Source organism: Osmerus eperlanus, chromosome 18, assembly GCF_963692335.1.
Source record: "Osmerus eperlanus chromosome 18, fOsmEpe2.1, whole genome shotgun sequence".
Taxonomy (NCBI): domain Eukaryota; kingdom Metazoa; phylum Chordata; class Actinopteri; order Osmeriformes; family Osmeridae; genus Osmerus; species Osmerus eperlanus.
In genome coordinates, this window is record NC_085035.1 from 11,289,422 (window position 1) to 11,310,340 (window position 20,919).

The 20,919-nt window shown below is 41.1% G+C and overlaps 1 protein-coding gene across 1 annotated transcript in view; it reads right to left on the minus strand.

Annotated features, from left to right (window-relative positions):
- The window catches only part of brinp1 (bone morphogenetic protein/retinoic acid inducible neural-specific 1), a 250,264-nt gene that overhangs the window by 74,091 nt on the left and 155,254 nt on the right, over positions 1 to 20,919 (minus strand). The window contains exon 5 of the mRNA XM_062484686.1: positions 6,958 to 7,063. Coding sequence (XP_062340670.1) covers positions 6,958 to 7,063 — 106 coding nt within the window. The remainder of the gene's footprint in view (positions 1 to 6,957; positions 7,064 to 20,919) is intronic.

Genomic DNA, 20,919 nt, shown 5'->3' on the forward strand with positions numbered 1-20,919 from the left:
GTATCAGTCTTCCTCCATCACCAGATTCGTCACAAATTCACAAACATATTACTGGCGATTTTCAAGTCGGATCTCATATTTGCTGCGGCGAATATGAAAGTATGAAAGTATAGGCTACGTGCGCACGACATTACATCCATTCACGACAAAATAAATTGAGACAAAATAAAACATTTGCAGGCTTGCATGAAGTGGGATTCGATCGCACTAGAGCAAAAACACGTTGACACGAATGTCCATTGCTTTACACTGCGAGCTATTCTGGCTCATAAAAAAGTTGCTAAATCATTACGTATTTATTTACTACGTTTGCCTTCAGATAACATCATGTTTTGGCTTCTTCTAAAACAACTGGTTCCCATAGACACTACCCGAATGTAGGCTACTAATCACGTATTTGGGGTTGTTTGGGGCAATAGCCTAGCCTGGCTGCCAGCCCAACTTTGTCCCGCCCACAACAAAATTTGGTCGGGAAGTTGGGTCTGGAGGGTCTCGTATTGTGGACAACTACAGAAAACCCAAATCTGGGCGGACCAATGAAATTGCCAGGGCGGGCTTTATACGATGATGGACAGATGAACAACAGTAACGTAATCACCCACGTCACAAAAGAGCGCTTAAGTTGAATTCGTTTTGAACAAACATACCGCTGGAGATCTGGGATGTTATGATTCTGCCATCGAGTCTGTTTTAGAAGACATCGACAGCGCATTAATTTTGAAAGAGGAACAGAGAAACGCAATCAAGGCATTTGTCGATGGAAAATATGTTCTTGCCGTCCTTCCTACGGGATTCGGTCAAAGTTAACATAGGCTACTACGTTGCTCTGATTGGTTGTAGATCTATCCAATTGAGCGAAGAGGCATTTGTTTTCCAGGTTCGTTTGAAACACATCACAGCTCCTTCTGGCACCACATATTAAAAATTCATACTAAGAACGTCGCTGCTAACCCAGACAATACAATCAAAATAGCAACTTGTTACCATTGACACTACCCGAATGTAGGCTACTAAACACGTATTTGAGCATCAAGGTAACTTTGTGAGGTTTTCATGATAGGCCTACATACATGTATTTTGTATTTTGTTTCTAACAAACACACAACACATGTATTGCCATCATATTTCATTTATTATGTGAAGCACTACACATGCAGTGTTCGCATTTAAGCTGATATTGTCAGCGACGATCTTACTTTGCAATATGTGGTGTCATTACGGGGCTGTGTTATCTTGGTAAATATGGCTATTGCCTCGAGACAACCCCAAATACGTGTTTAGTAGCCTACATTCGGGTAATGTCAACGGTTACAAGTTGTTATTACCGTGCCCAAACACTAGATCAGCCGGACTATATCCCAAAGACTAGGCAGATTGCAGCCAAACACCTTCTCAGCAGTGCAGATGATACTCTGCAGTCTGCTCTTGCAGTGTACCAGATGGTGATAGAGGAGGTGAGGATGGACTCAATGATGGCTGTGTAGAAGTGCACCATCATTGTCTTTGGCAGGTTGAATTTCTTCAGCTGTCGTAGGAAGTACATCCTCTGTTGTGCTTTCTTAGCTGATGTTCAGTTCCAACTTGAGGTCCTGGGAGAGGACAGTTCCCAGGAAGCGAAAGGACTCCACAGTGTTGACTGGGGAGTCGCACAGGGTGACGGGGGTGAGTGGGGCTTTATTATTCCTGAAGTCCACAACCATCTCCACTGTCTTGAGAGCATTGAGGTCAAAGTTGTTCTGAAGCAATGACCTGGAGTGCAAACGTGGGCTTCACCTCCAAAGCTCTGAAAAGCGTTGACCTCCATCTTGTCTTCATCATGCCGAACGCCCTTTCAACTATACTGCGCCCCCGTGACTGGTAGTAATTAAATCGCTGCTGTACTTGTCCATGCACTGGCTCCTGGAATGGGGTGATGTAGCAAATCGCTGTTTTCCAAAAAGGGATACCCACCATCACTCAGAAGGATGTAGCCCTTTGGGGGATACCGTTTCGCGGTATAAAAACTGCTGTTTTTCATTATTCGTGTGTTTATTGTTTATTGTTAAAAGGATCCCCATTAGCTGTCACCAAAGTGGGACGAGCTAATCTTCCTGGGGTCCAACAAAAAGAGAACAAATAAAAATCGTGAATCGAACCGGAAACCTTCTAATTACTAGCACAATTCCCTAACCGCTCAGCCACCTGACTCCCTTGAAAGAGACTTTGCTATTAATTTTACGTATATCCAGTGGGCAATTATTCCAATGATTGATGGCACGATAAATAACTGTTCTCTTCAAAACTTTTGATTTCGGAATGGTAACATCATCTGGCCATCATCAGCTGATCTAGTCAAATGAGAATGAACCTGATCACACCCAGCAATTTGGTTGTATAAGAAAACTGGTTGAGAAAAAAAGACTGAAAAATGAAATTGAAAACCAGCCTGTTCTCTACCGTTAACCATGAGAGTCGACGGTGCATACTGACAGTGTTTGTTCTTATGGGACAATGTAATACTAACCTAGCAGCTCTGTTTTGGGCAGTTTGTAATTTCTTTAGTTGACCTTTAGATGTAGATGACCATACAGGTGCACAATAATCCAGGTGACATAAAATTAAAGATTTAGCCACCTGTCCCACAATGTGTGAAGGGACATAAAGACATTTCCTCACCATAGAGATACCACAACCCATCTTCTTTACTATGGTATCAATATGTTCTGCCCACGACAGCTGACTATCTATTATTGTGCCTAGTAATTTTACTTCATCTACCTGTTCTACAGGTTCCCCAGACAAGTTAAAACTCATCTCGACGCCAGTTTATGACTCGATCCGAAGATAATTGATTTGGTTTTCGAGATGTTCAGTACCAACTTATTCCATTTTATCCAATCAAAAACCATACTTAACTCAGCTGATAAAACATTGTCCAGTTCACTGACAGTTTTTGCAGCATAATACAATGTGGAATCATCAGCATACATTTGTACAGTTGCTTTACACAATACTGATGGTAAATCATTTGTGAAGATAGCATATAAAAGTGGTCCAAGGCAGCTCCCTTGTGGGACCCCGCAGTCCAAGACCTTAGAGTGAGACCAGCTTCCAGTGTAATAAACCCATTGCGTCCTATTTTTTAGATAACTCTTAATAAATTGGATGGCGGTTGGACTAAATCCATAGCATTCCAGTTTACCGATAAGTAGATTGTGATCTATGACATCAAATGCCGCACTAAAATCAAGTAATACTGCACCTGTCATCTTTAAATTGTCAATTTCCTTGAGCCAGTCATCCGTCATTGCTGTAAGGGCTTAACAAGTTGAATGATTATGTGTATAAGCATGTTGGAAATCTGTGTTCAAGCCGTTAAAGTCAAAATATTCCTGTATTTGTGAGTGGACTATTCTCTCCATCAGTTTACTAAGAACTGGGAGAATAGTGATAGGTCTACTGTTCTTCCCAGTGAGTCTGCCATCTTAGGTAAGGGAATCATTTTACCTTCTTTCCAGATAGTGGTAAAAACACCTTTCATTAAGCAAGCATTAAATATTTGACATAATGGACCGCAAACAGTCAGCTGCCAGGCCAAGTACTTTACTGTCCAGCATGTCAGTACCCACTGAGCTGTGTTTGGGTAGGGACTTCAACAACTTCCTTACTTCGCGCGCCTCCACACTTTAAAACTGGAAAGTGCACCTCTTGTCTAAAATCACATTATTTTTTATGAGCTTTAGACAATTAGAGTCAGTATTGTCCATATTCTGCCTTAGTGCATGGACCTTATTTATAAAGAAATCATTATAATATAAATAATTTGCTATATCAGATTGTTTGTTCAGAAACATGCCCTCTGATTTCACAAAGGAAGCCCCTCCAGTCGTCCGTCTCCCCATTATTTCATTAAGGGTTTTCCAGAGCTCTTTACCATCTTGCTTTACAGCATTTATTCTTTGCATGTAATATTCTTTTTTCATTGATCTATTCAGTTTTGAGATTCAGATAAATTTGGATCATCTGCAATTTATAATGTAAATAACGTGGCGCAGTCAGCTGCGCCAACATGTTTAATTGTTTTGCTGTTGCATATTGTCGGAGAAATTTAGAATGTAAGGTTATATTCTGAAAATACTGGTGTTTAGCATCCCTTGTCAGTCGAGAGCCCTCTCCCCACATGACCTATAGATGACACTAGGCTTACGTAAACAAACTGACCTAGGTTGACCATTATCATACTAGAGGTGCAATAAACCTTATCTGTGTTGAGTGAATCATATGGTCAAGCCTAGGGTCGGAGAACTCTGTAAGTTTCCACGTGCACGTGCACGCGCACTCTGTCTCTGGGATCGATCATATTGACAGCTGATATGCAGGGGAGGAGACTTCTCACTAATAAAGGGTCTTACCTGAAGACTTGTGAACCAGACAAACTTTGTAACACAATGGCGTGTGATGTTTTTGTCTCCTTGTGGGCCGGCCGCAAGCAATAAAGCTTTCTTAAACTTGTTCACCGACTGACTGTTGCAATGCTTGATAGATTAATATTTCTGACACAAATTCTCAAAAACAAATGCAAATAATCTGTTTACTTTGATTTTCAATTAATAGTTTGTTTCGTTATCGTCTCATTGGTGACTTATATGAAACGGCGACAATGCGCAGTTTATTGGACAAACTTGTTTAAGCTCACATAGCGTACTTTTCGTGGACAAAGTTTGTTGACTCGTCTCTTAAAATCGCCCTTTTATTTTTGAGTTTTGACAGTATCCGTGATCATAGTTGTCTTCTCTTAATTGTGAATGCGAGCTTATTGATTTTAAATGCTCCGGAAATTAAGTGTTGCTCGACTATTTAAGGTGATGTCATGTGTAAGAGTGATTCTGTATGGATTCTCGAGCCGTGGTGTCATATTGATGATATTATGAGGTGTATTAATTTAGGTAGGACTAAGTATGACGTCACTGAAGGCCTGGTGCAGACTAGAGGATTTTAAAATCTTAACTGATTTTAAAAACATGGGAGACCACAGACACAACAGCATATTTGTTAATATTTCATTGGAAGAATGCACACACCAGACCATTCATTCAAAATGGAGGACCACAAACTTGGTGTTTATACTAAACAAAACGTTAATCTAGATTAAAATGGCTCATTTGAATTCCGCCAAAGGCATTCAGAATATGTGTGCTACCCAAATAATGACTAAAAGTAAGTCTTTGAGAACGGGTTTCTCAAGCCAGGTGGCGCATTAGACCAGGAGCTCATCTCCTGTTTCCAAAATGCATCACAAACTGCTTGAGAAAGATGTTCTACTATGATAATTGGTGATGAAAATTAATTATGTTCAATAAGATGTACTTGTGTTTATTAACTGTTTATTAGATTAGTTAGCTTGGCTGATAGAGCTGTGCTGATGGGCTTGCCTCGGTTGCACTCAAACATCGTAGTTTGACGACGACTCTTCCCCTGCGCTACATCAGTGCTTGGCCCGGCATCTTCCGCATTAGCTAAGGGATGCTTTGCGTTTAGGTGGTATTTGAGACCGGAAGAACTCCTATAGTAAACTAATTCCGCATAGCACAAGGTGCAAACAACCTTAGTCTTGTCGAGGTTTCCATTGGGAACTTCTTAAAAATACATTTTCCCTGAAACAAACGGATTCATAGCTGCATCCATGTTAGCACGTCACGTTTGATGTTATAATTTCATACACAAGGCATACACACAGGTTCGAAGACTCGTTCTCGCCCCCTACAGTGCAATTCGGCGAGGTATACATCCGCGCTAAAATATCAAGGTGAAAGTCATCATAGCTTGCGTAGTATAGACCCAGCTCCCAACCCAACTTTGAGAATAGATTAACGGCGATATTTTTTTTAGCGCCCGATAAGAGTCTCACGTTAACGCAGCGCGTTAACGCCGATAACGGCCCACCACTAAATAATATATATTTTTAAAAAAATATATATATATTAACTTGACCTTCCGGGGGGGGGGCGGGGGGGGGCGGGGGGTGCCGTTGGGGGGGCGGGGCGCCCCCCTAATATAATGGTAGGGGAAACACTGAAAGGCTTATTCCGAAACAATAGGTCTAAAAAAATAAATAAAAAGATCTTACTCCTCATATATCATGTTGGAAAATAAAAGATATTAGTTTGTGGTGCTGTCACCAACCCAAGGCAGGGAAATCAAGATATTCAAAACCTATAGATTATTATAGTTAATGGGATGTCTCCCATTAACTTGAGATATTAAAAGGTGTCAATTAATAGCGTAAGCCATTCCTTCAAAAGCTTATGCATTTTTTATAATCCAAAATGAGCTAGAGAAAAATGCCAATGCCACATTACTGAATGCAGAAAGAAATTCCATATTGTAACAGTATAAAAAAATGCCACATCCAGCTCAGCTTAGTTGAATATTAATCAAGGTTTGCTTAGCAGAGGCTACCCTGCTGCTTTACAGTTTAAAAGGCAACTACAGCAAGCTTGTTTTAGTTGTACATTCATCTGAAGCAACATTATGCATCTAAAGTGTCTGGAGTGTCTCATTAGTATTATGAGCTTACACTGTTCATGCAATTGTTCAGCAAACAAGTCACGGCTTCGATCAACAGATCTACTACGAAAGAGAAAAACATCTAAGATACTGTTTTTTTCAGTGGACATGAGGTAAAAGTCAATAGAGACAGAAATTCAGAAACAGGTCAGACAAAATAAAATAGAGAGGTTGCAAAGCACAACACATTTTCATCATCCATGCAAAACAAATTAATTTCCAATTCATGATTTGATAACCATATACAGGAAATCCCCAAAGATGATTTTCTGGATGTGTCAGTATACATTCTCTTGATGTCTTGAATGTTTGCGGAGGTTAAAGTGAAGATTGACCATGATTTTGACCACACACACACACAACCATCCTGGTGTATATAGAACCCTGGTGGAATGTTTTTGGTGTGTTTACCTTGGAGATGAAGCTTGCTCTCTGGGCTCTGCAGAAGGACAGAGCTCACTGAGTCCAGATTATCATAGCTGCTGCATCCCAGCGGTCCTGTACGTGTCTCTGTCACCTGTGAGAGAATCAGGACACAATTGAGAGGAGATATGGAGGGAGAAACGGAGACCTATGGTGTGTGTGATGGCATTTTTTTATATAGTTACTAAGAATGTATTTTTAATAGACTGAGGTTGTGTTTAAACAAATGGATGTTGCAGTTGGTCTTAAGGTATTTATGGTGTTGGGTTATGATGCCTGATTGAGAAGCTAGGGGCACGGAGGTTGGGGGATGTTTGAGTTCTGTGGCCTAAAGGGAGATGGGTCAGTTGATCTAGCAGCCCTGACCTTTTGGCCGAGGAGATTGTGTCCTGTGTCCTGTTTGTGTTTCATTAAGGGTATCTTTACTGTCCTCATTTAGAGAAAGAGCCGTGACATCAAAAGACTTTGGTCACTTGACCTGGGGGGTTATATTGTCTTAACTGTCACTGAGCAGTGCTGACCAATCACAGAGTTCAGAAAAACCATTTGATTTAAAGTTTATATAAGGCAGGGTTTTGGGGTTGTTCTGTATCACTCTGGCGAACGACCTGTGGCTAGCACCTCCTTCGTTATGACTGATCACTTTGTTAAATCATGATCTGTATAAGCAAAATAAATTTATTGTAACCGCCATCTCTTGACTGTTCAAATCTACACAGTGCCGCTTGAATTTCTGCCATTACATGTGATTGTGTATACATGTGTGTGTGTGTGAGAAAGAGAGTTTAAGGAGTAAAATGTGAGGGGAATCAAATCAGAGCATGAATCAGCAACAAATCGCTTTTCTATGGCTCAAATCCTGACATTATCAAATACTTAATACTGTAAACCAGGGGTCACTAATTGGCGGACCGCAGTCCGGGTCCGGACCCAGGCGGTTTCCTATCTGGACCAGGACCTATAACCAACATATTATTATGGAATTAATTCATTTTGATGGGACGTTTCCATTATATCCGCCACATCTTTTATAGCCTTTAGCCTATATTTTTTCTATATTCCTAGATGTGGTTTCTATCTTCCGTGTCCAATCCAAAAGTCCAATCGGGAGCTGTAATAACTGTAATCACCATGACAACTCACTCACTCAACGTTGGCCGCAACCTCTGTGGGTCACGCAGGTTGTGTGTGTCATTCGCAACAATGCAGGCTAATCGATTTGCTAATGGTACCTGTTTCTTCCTTAGTGAAAATCATGGGGTGACAAAACCCAACGAAAAGCGAAAAGTTGATTCAGAAAATGTCAAATTTGAGACAGAGTGGACTGACAAGTATGCATTTGTGCTGCCGCCGGGGAGTAATAAACCGATGTGTTTAATCTGCAATGAGACGGTTGCCCTTGTCAAAAGTGGTAACGTGAAACGTCACTATGACAAAAAGCATAGACACTTTGAACAAAATTACCCCCAGAACTCGGGAGGTACGGGCCAGAAAAATAAACCATCACTTTTCCAGTCCCTGGACTGAATGGAAATTTGGTGAGTGGACCTTTTGGGTTTCTAATTGAGTACCCCTGCTGTAGACAATGATTGTGTCACCATTTTTTAATGAATGGTTATGGATCAATCTTGTGAGGATACTATATACTATAACCCCAGTCAGAGAAGAGACAATACGTATAGTAAAATTGTTAGTCCTCAACATTAATATTTTGACTTTTTAGAGTGAGCATTCTAAAGAAACCATGAGGTGACTTTGCCTCTGAATTGCCCATTACTTATTTTGATTTAGCCAGCACCGAATAATAGTTATTTTGCATAAATTCAAAATACCAGATGATACAACTTGGAGAATTATTAGAAAGAAGAAAACAAACGCGGCTGTACCCTCAAAAGAAGCTTTGCTGGCTTTCTTGCAAAACTCAAAAGCATGAAAGAAGTGGATGCACATGGGCAGATTGGCAGCAACTAAAGTCTTAAGTTGGGATAGTTAAAAGTCCCACCCTGCATTGTGATGCAGTCATCTATGAATGGGTAAACCAGCCAAAACATCTACTGGTGTCCTAAGAGACTTTCTTTTTCACCATCAGAATTTAGGATTGACAATGTCACAATACAGTCTTGTCTTCAATGTTGATGTGAAGCCATATGGCGAGTAGAAAATCAGGAAATTAGACAGATGTCACTGCTTCAGCGCCAGTGTCGGGAAAAATTACAAACCAGAACCAAAGAAAGACACTAGGAAAGCCTTGAAATGTTTGGGAAAACATGTTTGGGTAATGTAAACATACAGTATTGTGCAGAAGTCTTAGGCACCCAAGATTTTTTACATGAATATTGTCTGCAGCTTGTGCAGAACTCTGCTGCACGCCTGCTAACACAGACCCGCAGGCATGAGCACATCACTCCCATCCTGCCGTCCCTACACTGGCTCCCTCTACCACAGAATACATTTTAAACTTTTGTTATTTTTTTTAAATGCCTGAACCTTGCTCCACCATATTTATCCGATCTGCTTCAGCCTTACTGCCCATCTCGATCCCTAAGATCAGCCAACCAGCTGTTGCTGACAGTCCCTAAAATAAGGCTGAAGCTCAAGAGGTCACAGAGCATTTGCCGCTGCTGCACCCAAGCTTTGGAATGAGCGTCCTTTAAATGTCAGACAGGTCTCCTCGCTTCCTGTTTTTAAATCTCTTCTAAAAACGCACTTTTACTTCCTTGCCTTTAACTTACCTTAAATTTTCCGTCATTCTCTAAAAAGCACTGGCAGTGAGCTTGTTTGTTTGTGTTTTTTTATTTATTTATTTATTTTATGTCTCAATGTAAAGCACTTTGGCTTCCCCTGTGGTTTTCTATATAAATAAAGTTGATTGATTATTGTGTTTGTTAGTATTCTTATTAGAATTCTTCCAGCAGGAGAAAACCTATTGTAATCATTAGTATTCTAATTAGGCGCCAAACAGCGAAGCCTCGGGGGGAATGTCCTTGTACTTACTGTAAGTCGCTCTGGATAAGAGCGTCTGCTAAATTACTAAATGTAAACTTGAAACTGCAGCAGGGATTAAAGTATTCCGGCACCATGCCGGATTTCCGGCGTGCTGCGTTTGGCTGCGTAAAAAAGTCTTAAATTATTATTATTAATATTTTTTTAAACACGTCTCGATATCGTCACCATCACTTTGGAGTTTATGAGTTCGTCTGCCAATGATATGAAAGGAGCACAACTCTCCCGCTCTCAAAATAACATTATTAGCCAATCAGAAGTAGATTGGGGGGGTCTTGGGAAAATGTGCTTCAACCACCGACTTTTCTCTATCGCTCTGCCTATGCTGCGTAGATGCCCGTCACACCAAAGGAAAGTAGGATGGAGAGCAAGTTCATGAATACTGGGGAAGATGCCCTCCTAGTTGATAAAGGGTTGAAAAATAAATGGCGCTGGGCATGGGTAGAAGAGATAGGGAAGGACAGTAAGCCTTTTGGTAGCTGGTGTAAAAAGTTAAGAGAAGCAGGTGCTTGCTTCTGCACTTTGTGCTCGAGAAAGATACGTTATGCAACTAGCGGTAAAAAAGTACTTGCATGAATAAGGCAAATATGGGTTGGGAATCTGTACAACTCTCTTAGAGAAGGCTACATGAAGTCAGCAGAGTTCCTCCTCAAAAATCTTCCCCTTGTCAACAACATAATCACCTCACTCTATGCTCTGACTCCATCTCTTATTCAATGTGACTCTGTATGTGGAGCTTTCATGACCTTAGGAAAGGCCTTGCCTAATGTTGTTCAACCTGAAGCGCTCAGCCAACTGGAGGAGAAGGTTTGGGCTTACCAAATAGATGATGACCTGGTACCTCTGGCCAAGATCTATGTTGAAGAGGACAGCAGAGTGGATGTGGACTGGTGGTGTCGGGTGGCAATTTTGAAAAATACAGAAAGAGGTGTGAGGTACCCAACCCTGATTAAGCTTGTGAAAGCCCTTCTTTCAATTTTCACAGGCCCCCTGGTGGAGGGATCATTTAATTTAATGGATGACATCCTAGAGGCTGACAGGTGCAGGATGAATGTTGAAACATATGAGAGCCTCGCCATTATAAAGTCAACCATGAAAGCCAGGAACTGGATGGCCTCAACAATGTTGATAGACCATCCTTTGAGGCGTTCCTGCCTATCTTCTTATCAAAATTACCAACTCCACTTACAGAAAAAGAAGGAAAGTGAACAGGCAATGAAAAAGAAAAGGATGGGTGAGGCCATAAGGATGCGTTCAGCAGCGGTGGCAAACCGACTAGTTAACCAGGCCAGGAAAACAAAAAGGCCAGCTAAAGCCTGCTCTGCTGGACCATTCTCTGCCTCCTCTGGGCCAGCCAGGCCACATCCGTCCACTGGACCTTATCTATACCAACCAGACCTCCACCAAATACTACCAATACCAATACTATTGCTGACCTTTCTTGGTTATGCAGTTTCAAAAGTCCCACCATAATCTGCAATCATTCATTTCTAAATGTTTTTATTCATTTATTTTTTACCCTGCGAATGTGTCCACGCCACAGGACGACACCCCCCCTCCCACTCACCCCCACAAGAAAAAGTTCAGGCTCAGGATTTATTTTTGCTTTAACCCCTGAGCAGCTGTAAAACGATCGGTTTTGAAAAAGCTGTATTTGTGACGTCACAAATATAGCATCATCAATTTAAAGAAGGATTTGCTAAGCCGCTGTTGCTGAGAAGAGGTGCTGTTTTGACCGTATGCTCATCACAACGCAAGCTGTAAGTATGATTTTGTCGCTAACAGTTAGCCTATTAGCAATGCTAATGTCTCCTGTATCTAGCATAGGTAGAATGCTAAATACGTTTCTAAACACATCAACATACCTTACTTAGCAAATGACTCTAGCTTGACTAGCTGTAGTCGGCATTAGAAGGGAAGCTTCCCAAAAAATTGCCAGAAAACGAATAGCAGTCTAGCCTATTGCTAACGTCTGTCTAGATTATCAATTTGAAAGAACTGGAGAAAGGCAGGTGCTAGATACAGGATACGTTAGCATTGCTAATAACTGTTACCGACAAAATCATACTACAGCTTGCGGTTGTGATGAACGTAAGGTCGGAAACGCACCTCTTTTCAACAACAGCTTCATAGCAAATCCTGCTTTACATTGTCCCAGGTTTTCAAAACCGTCCTTGGTGAAATAGTTCGCGCAAATGTGTCGAGGGTCGAACTGCACAGGGATCTTCTACGCTACGGTATAGACAAACATCAGCCATGCCCGTCTAGTCAATGTTAGCTAGACTCTAGCTCATCTGCTTTTTATTAACGCTGATTTGCAAGGAATGCAAGAACAGCTAGATAGCGAAAACACCTACACTGTAGACATGTGAACTAGTTTAGCTTGCTAACGCAAGAGCATAGGTAGAATGTGTGATGATTTAGCCTAGTTTATTGGCAATGGGGCTAACATTGTTTCATGTTCCTGACTGTGTTTCATTCAAATAAATAACCCGTGTTATGTAAATCTACAATTCACGATGCATGTTTGTCCAGATCTTTGTCAGGTTATTTTTCAGCAAGATATCTAGAGCTAGCTAACTAAAGCTGAGTTGAATCACAATATAGTTTGGTTGCTAAACTGTAACGTTCTACCCACCTAAGTCAATCCAGTTTGCTTCGACAACAGAAGTGCAAACAACTAACGTTATCATTTCAAATGATATATAATCTATTGTTAACACAATAGATGTATTTGTGCATTTTTATTTCAAGTCTCCACCTTAGGTGTTTCAGTGAGTGCTGTTGGCCGTGTTACGTTTTTGCTCCCCAGCTTCACTCGTTGAAAACCAACCAATCAGCGCGCAGCTCATCTAAATATTAATGAGCATACCATAAAAGGAGAAAAGTTAGTGTTTTTTCCCGGGAAAATTTCAGAGGATCTATCAGGGGGCATAGAACAGCACCCGGGCCATTTTCAATACAAACATGTGTAGTGCTTCACATAATAAAGACAATATGATGGCATTACATGAGTGTTGTGTGTTTGTTTGACATAAAATACAAATGTATGTATCATAGAAACCTCACAAAGTTTCCTGGACACTGGTCACAAATAAATTCGACACCTTCAGTACTGTGTTGCGGGTAGAATATTACTACATATACAGGCTACTCCAAATACGTGATTAGTAGCCTACATTCGGGTAGTGTCTACGGTAACCAGTTGTTCCAGAAGAAGCCAAATCAAGATGTTACCTGAAGGCCAAGGTGGTTATTAAGTACGTAACTGATTTGAGTAATTCCCATGAGCTAGAAATAGCTTGTGGTGTAAAGCAATGGCCTTTGGTGTATTACGTGTTTTGCTCTAGTGCGATCGAATCCCACTTCATGCGAGCCTGCAAATGTTTTATTTTGTCTCCATTTATTTTGTCGTTAATGGTAAAGTAGTGCGTACGCAGCTTATACTTTCATATTCGCCGCAGCAAATATGAGATCCGACTTGAAAATAGCCAGTAATATGTTTGTGAATTTGTGACGAATCTGGTGATAGAGGCAGACTGATAGGTGCACGCACCGCTGGGAAACCAGTTAGTTCGGAAACCAGTAGGGACACAACACCGGCAGTAGAAGATGGAATCGTAATTCAAACAGTACCATCTGCTACCTGAAAATATGCCCCCAAAAACGTAAATAAGCTTGACATTTATTTAGTGGAAAATCGCTCATTCATAAAAAGCTCACTGGTAGCGATCATTGTCAATAACAATGCAAAATGCGATATAGCCCTGTGTGGAGAAGCTGCCCCGGTAAATTCTACTACTACAGACAGTACAGTACTAGACCACTGCTGTGTTCGTCTTGGTAGCGATTGCGTTGGTTGAATTTGATTTAACGTTCCGTTGTACGGTTTAGCCTGAAATTAATTATTTTCATGAACAGATTGACAAAGTTTAGGCTGTGGCAATGAAGTTAAGGTTAGTAGTTAGATAGACTTTTGATTTAAGTAAGGGGAGTGCCGAACATGTTCTGTCGCCGTTTGACTTCCTACAGCTGTGTAGATGTTTTTGTAGTGTCTCGCGTAGGCTACAACCTTGCAGTGAGCAACACTGGTTTGAAACCACAGGTAATGATAATTTCACCCACACATCGTTTACTTGTAATCTAATGTCATAATAAATCCTACAACGAAAATGTATTTGTGAGGAATGTTTATTTTAACGATTAAAAACAGATGCATCATAGACCACTGTAGTATGTGTTGCCCGGGCAACAGAGGCTAATGTCATGATGCTAATACTTCAGTGACATAGTAGACTACTGTTTCCGAAAGTAGATGTACTTCCTTAATAAAATCAGTTTATATTGTACATTACACGTCACAATTGTGTGTCATATCACAAAGTAAAATGAGTAAATAGTTATCACCCTGGCCTCTTTGCTTGTGGCGTTTCTGCAGCTGCTTTGCAGTAAAGCAGTTAGCTTAGCTATCTCCCAGAAGTTAACGAGCTGCTAAACTAATGTTCTGCTAGAGGTAGTCACGCGAGTTTTCTTGACGTTAGTGACGTAAGTAGCGTCATTGACTGTGGCTAGCAAGTTAGCCACCGTTAGCTTCACTTTTCGCCACAAAAACTTAATTTCCACTTAAACCATGCAACGGAACGTACATCCCAATAGAAGCAACTCAATCGCTACCAAGACGAAACTTTTGACAACTAGGTTGTCTATGTAGGCCAAATATTGACTGAGTTTTAGGGGGGCAAAAATAAATAATAATAATATATATGTGAGAGAACAAAGGTTGTGCCCTTGCCGAAGGCAAAGCACACCCAATAAGTATGCAGAATAACAATAGTGTTTTTGCTTGCAGCAAACACACTAAAAATATATATATATATGTGAGAGAACAAAGGTTGTGCTCTCGCCGAAGGCTTTTGAGCACACCCAATAATACTAACAAATACAATATAACTAACTAATAAATATACCTGGAAGCAGCAACCCAGCTAACACATGACGTTGCGGCAACGTTGCCAGTAAGTGCTCAGTTGGTAACCCGCGACGTTACCTTCTGGCAACGTCGTGGCAACGTCGTAGCAACGTTATAATGGGAATGTTGCCAGTTGGTCCCATGGACAACGTTGCCACGACGTCGTATCTTGGTCGGCTGGTTACGTTATTTTTTGGTCCCCTGGACAACGTTGCCACGATGTTGTACCTTGGTCGGCTGGTTACGTTATTTTTAGACCCGTGGACAACGTTGCCGCGACGTCGTACCTTGGTCGACTGGTTACGTAATTTTTTGGTCCCCTGGACAACATTGCCGCGACGTTGTACCTTGGTCGGCTGGTTACCTTATTTTTAGACCCGTGGGCAACGTTGCCGCAACGTTGTACCTTGGTCGGCTGGTTACGTTATTTTTTGGTCCCATGGACAACGTTGCCGCGACGTTGTACCTTGGTCGGCTGGTTACCTTATTTTTAGACCCGTGGACAACGTTGCCGCGACGTCGTACCTTGGTCGGCTGGTTACGTTATTTTTGGTCCCGTGGACAACGTTGCCGTGACGTTGTACCTTGGTCGGCTGGATACATACATTTTGGTACCATGGGTTAAATGCGGTTAAGTCGCTTTTTGGTCGCAGGACAACGGATCTCGAGTGCAATATAGTGGTTTATCCAGAGATGGAGAGATCACACTGGACTGCTCTCAGTTCTGACACTTTTGCAATGTAGCCATAGTCTACATGAATTTCAATCACACACAATATTAAATGTTGCACCCAGCACGTATAAATGTAGACAATGCATGTAATTCATGTGCAGCTCAGCCCCAGCATGTCATTGGTCATCAATTTTCTCATATGCAGAAACATAGCTTTAATAAATAAAAGACTGAATTTGGAATATAATTTAGTCTTTCATTCTTTACTATAAACATGTACAAAAGAAATCAATTTGTGATGTGTAACATGATTAAGCAAACATTCTTTGTATAGCACACCAACGCTGTATGACACACAATGCAAATTTGTGCTCCAATAATTTTTGTGATATAAAATTGTTAAATGTGACCAAAAGGTAAGCAACTCTTAAGAGTTTCATTTCCAAAGACAAGTCATCACAGAATATTACAATTCTTCCTTAGCAAACCTGCCCCTCAGTCTGCCCCTCAGTCTGCCCCTGAGCAACAACTTTGCGCATGCCCATTTCAACGCATCGCTGAAACTGGGGTTTCAGAAGAGATTTTGCAGGGGTTCAACACCGTATTGTACGCATTGGATTTCAACTGGAAATTAGCTACTTCAAAGGTGAGTTTCTTTACAGAAATAGTTTAAATATATAAACATATTTTCAGAAATTGGATGGGGCATGCTAATACGTATATGTTTGAAATTTAGGCCTTTTAGCCTGTTAATGTGCTATCAGATTCACATTGTTTACGTTAGGATTTCGCTAGCTACAGTACAGTAGAGCTTAAACCCTCCAGAAAGTTATGTTGAAATACTGAAAATGCATAGGGCCTACATGTTATCAAAGTTTAGCGTCTCACAAATCACCCACAAAAGAAACGTTCAGAACTGTTAAAAAACCTTGTACCAAAATAGTTTATTTAACCTTTAGATGCGTGAGTTCTAAATATTTCCGACGCTTCCACCGGTTATTTTTCCAAAACGGCAGCTAGGTAGCTTTAATTAGCTTCCGTTACCTAGCAACCTAGCATAATACTCGTAGCAATGCTACTACCTGCTAGTGTTACTTGTTAGCCTACTAATTGTAAATTTTGAAGCCATACTATAGCGTTTGTCATACAGTTTTTGTCTATCGGAAAACAGTCGGTTGTAATGTTCAGAATCACACATGTGCGACGCTACGATGTGGGGCCCTGCTTTCGAACGATCACATATGTGCAATGCTACTCCTTTTATATCAATATGCTATAACTATGTACATAAACTACATTCCATTTTCATTTCTGTACAGATTATCCTACCACCGTCACACGGCCTAGCACTGTGTCCCTGGGAAATGATGGTAAAGTAATGAATGACCGTTTAAAACAGTGACAATAATTGTATGAGCCATGTTTTGAAGCAAAAGCAAAAGCATGACTTAAAACTTTTGCATCACCAGATTCCATGCCCCTAGATGTCAACTCTGGTCTGGTGGAGGTGAACCAATTGGGGGCCCAGGAAAACAGCTGGCAGCCAGGCAAGTGCAAATATAAGATACTCAAAAAAATATATGCTTTGTATACAACCATTCAAGGTAACATTTGTTATTTACATCAATGTTACAGCTAATCTAGAAGAACCACAGTGTATGCCAATCATGCTAACTCTTGTAAACTTGTTTTACTTGTCTTTAATGACAGACACATTACAGGTTATGCTCCGGAAGATGGAGACATTGGAGGAGAACCAGCGAGAGGCTCTCCTATTCAGGCGACTACAGGGCAGACACACTGAAGAGGTGCCAGTGATGGACCTACAGGTGGCCCAAACACAGGCTGAACTCCAAGACCTTGAGGAGCGCCTTAAGGTGCTGGAGTTGCGAAAGAGAGTGGTAAGTGTTTTGGAGATGCCATGAACTATGGCTTACACGCAGCGTTCAACGTTCACATTGGTGCTGACAATAAGTTCATGACTTCTAATTCCAGACACTGTGATGAAGTGGAAGACGGAACTGGGAGAGAAAGCTGTAGAGCTCCTCATAGAGGAGACACTCAAACACACCCCGGAAGCCCATTCAAAACAAGCCAGGTGAATGAATCATGATTGCAGCTTCCATATCCAACCTTTCACATGGCTATGTGACAAAAATCTAGAATCACATATTTTTTTGATGATGTATATTATTTTAGATGTGATTTTTTTATGACTTGTATAGCGCCTTTTTACACGTGCAATTATGTTGATAGAACACTAACTTATTTTGTGCTTCATTGTCAGGGCCAACAGACAGGACCTGTAGCGGGGACTGGCAGAAGATTTTAATTCACTGTTTGGCACTTTGTTTGAAATAAAATGACAATGTTACATGGAAATGCTGCCTTGTTTATGATTAGCTGGAGTTAGGCTACACATCACACAAACATAGTCCTCCTAAAGTTGGCTACCATGTAGCCTATTATACAAGAACAAGTAGCATTTTGGGCAAATGAGGTCTGCATATGAACCGCCCCAATATAAGCAGTAGAATTGAGAAATATAGGTTACTTAGTTAACGTTGCAGTTACGGACTGGCAACGTCACAAAATTACGTTGCTAGGAGGTCGCGGTTACGGACTGGCAACGTCGGAAAATTACGTTGCTAGGAGGTCGCGGTTACGGACTGGCAACGTCGGAAAATTACGTTGCTAGGAGGTCGCGGTTACGGATTGGCAACGTCGGAAAATAACGTTGCCACGACGTTGCGGTTACGTTCTGGCGTCCCACAGATGCACGGTCCCGCAACGTCGCCAAAGACGTTGCGGCAACGTATGTTTGGTCATCGAGTGACGTTGCGGCAACGTAAGGGCAACGTAACTGTGTTAGCTGGGAATGAAGGGACTAAAAATGTCAAATATGTCATTTTGAGACAAAATGCGCTGGCTAGATGTAGCAGCGTTATATCTACAAAGCACAATGAATCCGCTTCTTCTTGACTATAAATCCCCTGACAATGAAACGTTATCGTTACCATTGTGATTATACTGCTCGACAGCTAGCAGCTAGACAACAGATTATCCGGTATCACAACAACGTCGTTTGAAGCATACATTTTAGCTCCGGCATTCGTCTCCCATTAGTATTGATCTTGTTGATCATTTCACGTTATCGGGGTGACGTGTGTTATCAGCAAACGTTCGCGTGTCCCATTATTAAACTGAGCATATCGATTTTTAATCCATTATTAAACTTAACTTTAACTTAAATGTGCCTGAAAATGCCTAAACAACATACCCAAAGTACATTGAAAGCTGTTGTTGAACCATTTGGAGTACCTGCATGTAAATGGTCTCTTTTGAAAGGTGACACTGAAGTTATTTCCCCTATTGTTAGGACCCCAGTAAGTCCTACTGGTGTTGAGTAATAGAAGCTTGAGGAGTCAGGTGGCTGAGTGGTTAGAGAATCGGGCTAGTAATCAGAAGGTCGCTGTTTGATTTCCGGCCGTGTCAAATGACTGTGTCCTTGGGCAAGGCACTTCACCCTACTTGCCTCGGGGGGAATGTCCCTGTACTTACTGTAAGTTGCTCTGGATAAGAGCGTCTGCTAAATAACTAAATGTAAATGTAAGCTTGAACACAAGGAAACTGAAAGTTTCTATTTTGTCCATTTAAGAGCACAAAGGCAGGGCTCTACAGTGCGCCCATGTGTGCGAGCATGGAAAAGTATTTGGGCGCACGGGTTTAATCACAGACATACAGACTATGTTTTTAACATATTGCATCTGTCAGTTACGTGAAAAGAAATGATAGAACCCTTCTGTCCTGCCGCAAGCCATGCTGAAAACCAAGATTGCAGTTGCGACCCTACATGAACACCAGTACGAATAGTTACAACATAAAAACGAAAATGTTCTCCCCTGTAAGGGGTCCCTGGCCCCAAAAAGTTTGAGAAACCCTGATCTATCAGAATACTAACTAATAATAATAACTAACTAACTATACTAACACGATACAAAGCGTATCATGATACTGGGTGCACAATACAATACGTATCACCATATTTAGATTTTTGTTTCAAATTACACTGAAATTCAATTAACAGATTTATTTCCAAAACATTTTCTATAATTTTCTTTGTTGTACATACAATTTAGTTAACTAAGTTCAAGCGATTTCTGTGAATGCAATGAATGCACGCATGACGCAGAGTAGGTCGCACGCTGGTGTAGTGAGGTCAGCAAGATTACACAGAGCCAACATCTTGCCACACCTGAAGAGTGATTCAATCTCATCAGACAAACCTAATCAGCCCTTGTGACACCCTCAGTATGCTGATTACCCACCAAACGCCGATGCAAAGGAACCATAGAATTGGGGGGGGACCTCCCCAATCTACCTAATCAGCCCTCCTGCTAGCTTGCAAGATTCAAAGGGCCTGCTTGAGACAACAAGTCTCCAGCAACCATTTGCTATCCGTTTTGGCGGCAGTTGAACAAAGAACATACCTTAATCAGAACTTTTGAGGAAAGTTCTTCAGACTTCACCTTTACCACAAGAGTACAAGGTGGAGGATTATGAGAGGGATATTTGTGTCATGTTTGTTACTTTGTTTTAATGTTGTGTTCACTGAAATCTTGATTCTAGTAACAACTCCTTCTTCCTGAAAGATAACCACATCATTCTTACATCTACACAAAGCTATCATAATAAAACAATCATTCAACTATATTTTGTAACTGTACCAAGATGTCCAGAACAATATTTTAACAATCTTAGGAACCAGCCAGAGATCAGATCACACCTTTGGTAGGTGTGAAGGAAGGAGGGGGGAGTTGAGAACCCAGCTTCCCCCAATCAACGTCTGACCCCAGACAGGTCCTCCCTGACTTCATATTCTTCAAATGGACCTTTGGCGCAAACCGCCCTCAATCTCATTGATCAACCCCTGATCAAACGTAACTATGGCTAACGCTCTTTCCTCCCCGACATGGCATTGGCGTGAGCTCTGTTCATGATTTGTAAGGATGTAATAATTGACTGTACAATTTCTGTCTTTCTTTAAGTTAGACCATTTCATTCTGTTCATTTAAACCAACCTCTCATATCAAACCCATAATCTTGTTCATAAGATCTGTTTACCTTACTTGAATAAATTCATTGTAAAGATATTTTGACGTGCGTGTTCACTAATGTTACGATTGGCTCTACACTTAGAACAAATTCATTCCTTAAGATGAGACTGATTATTACATATTAAACATAGGATTCCTTAATGTCCTAAACCAATATTAGGGTGGTGCCCCGAGACTTAAATTAAGTA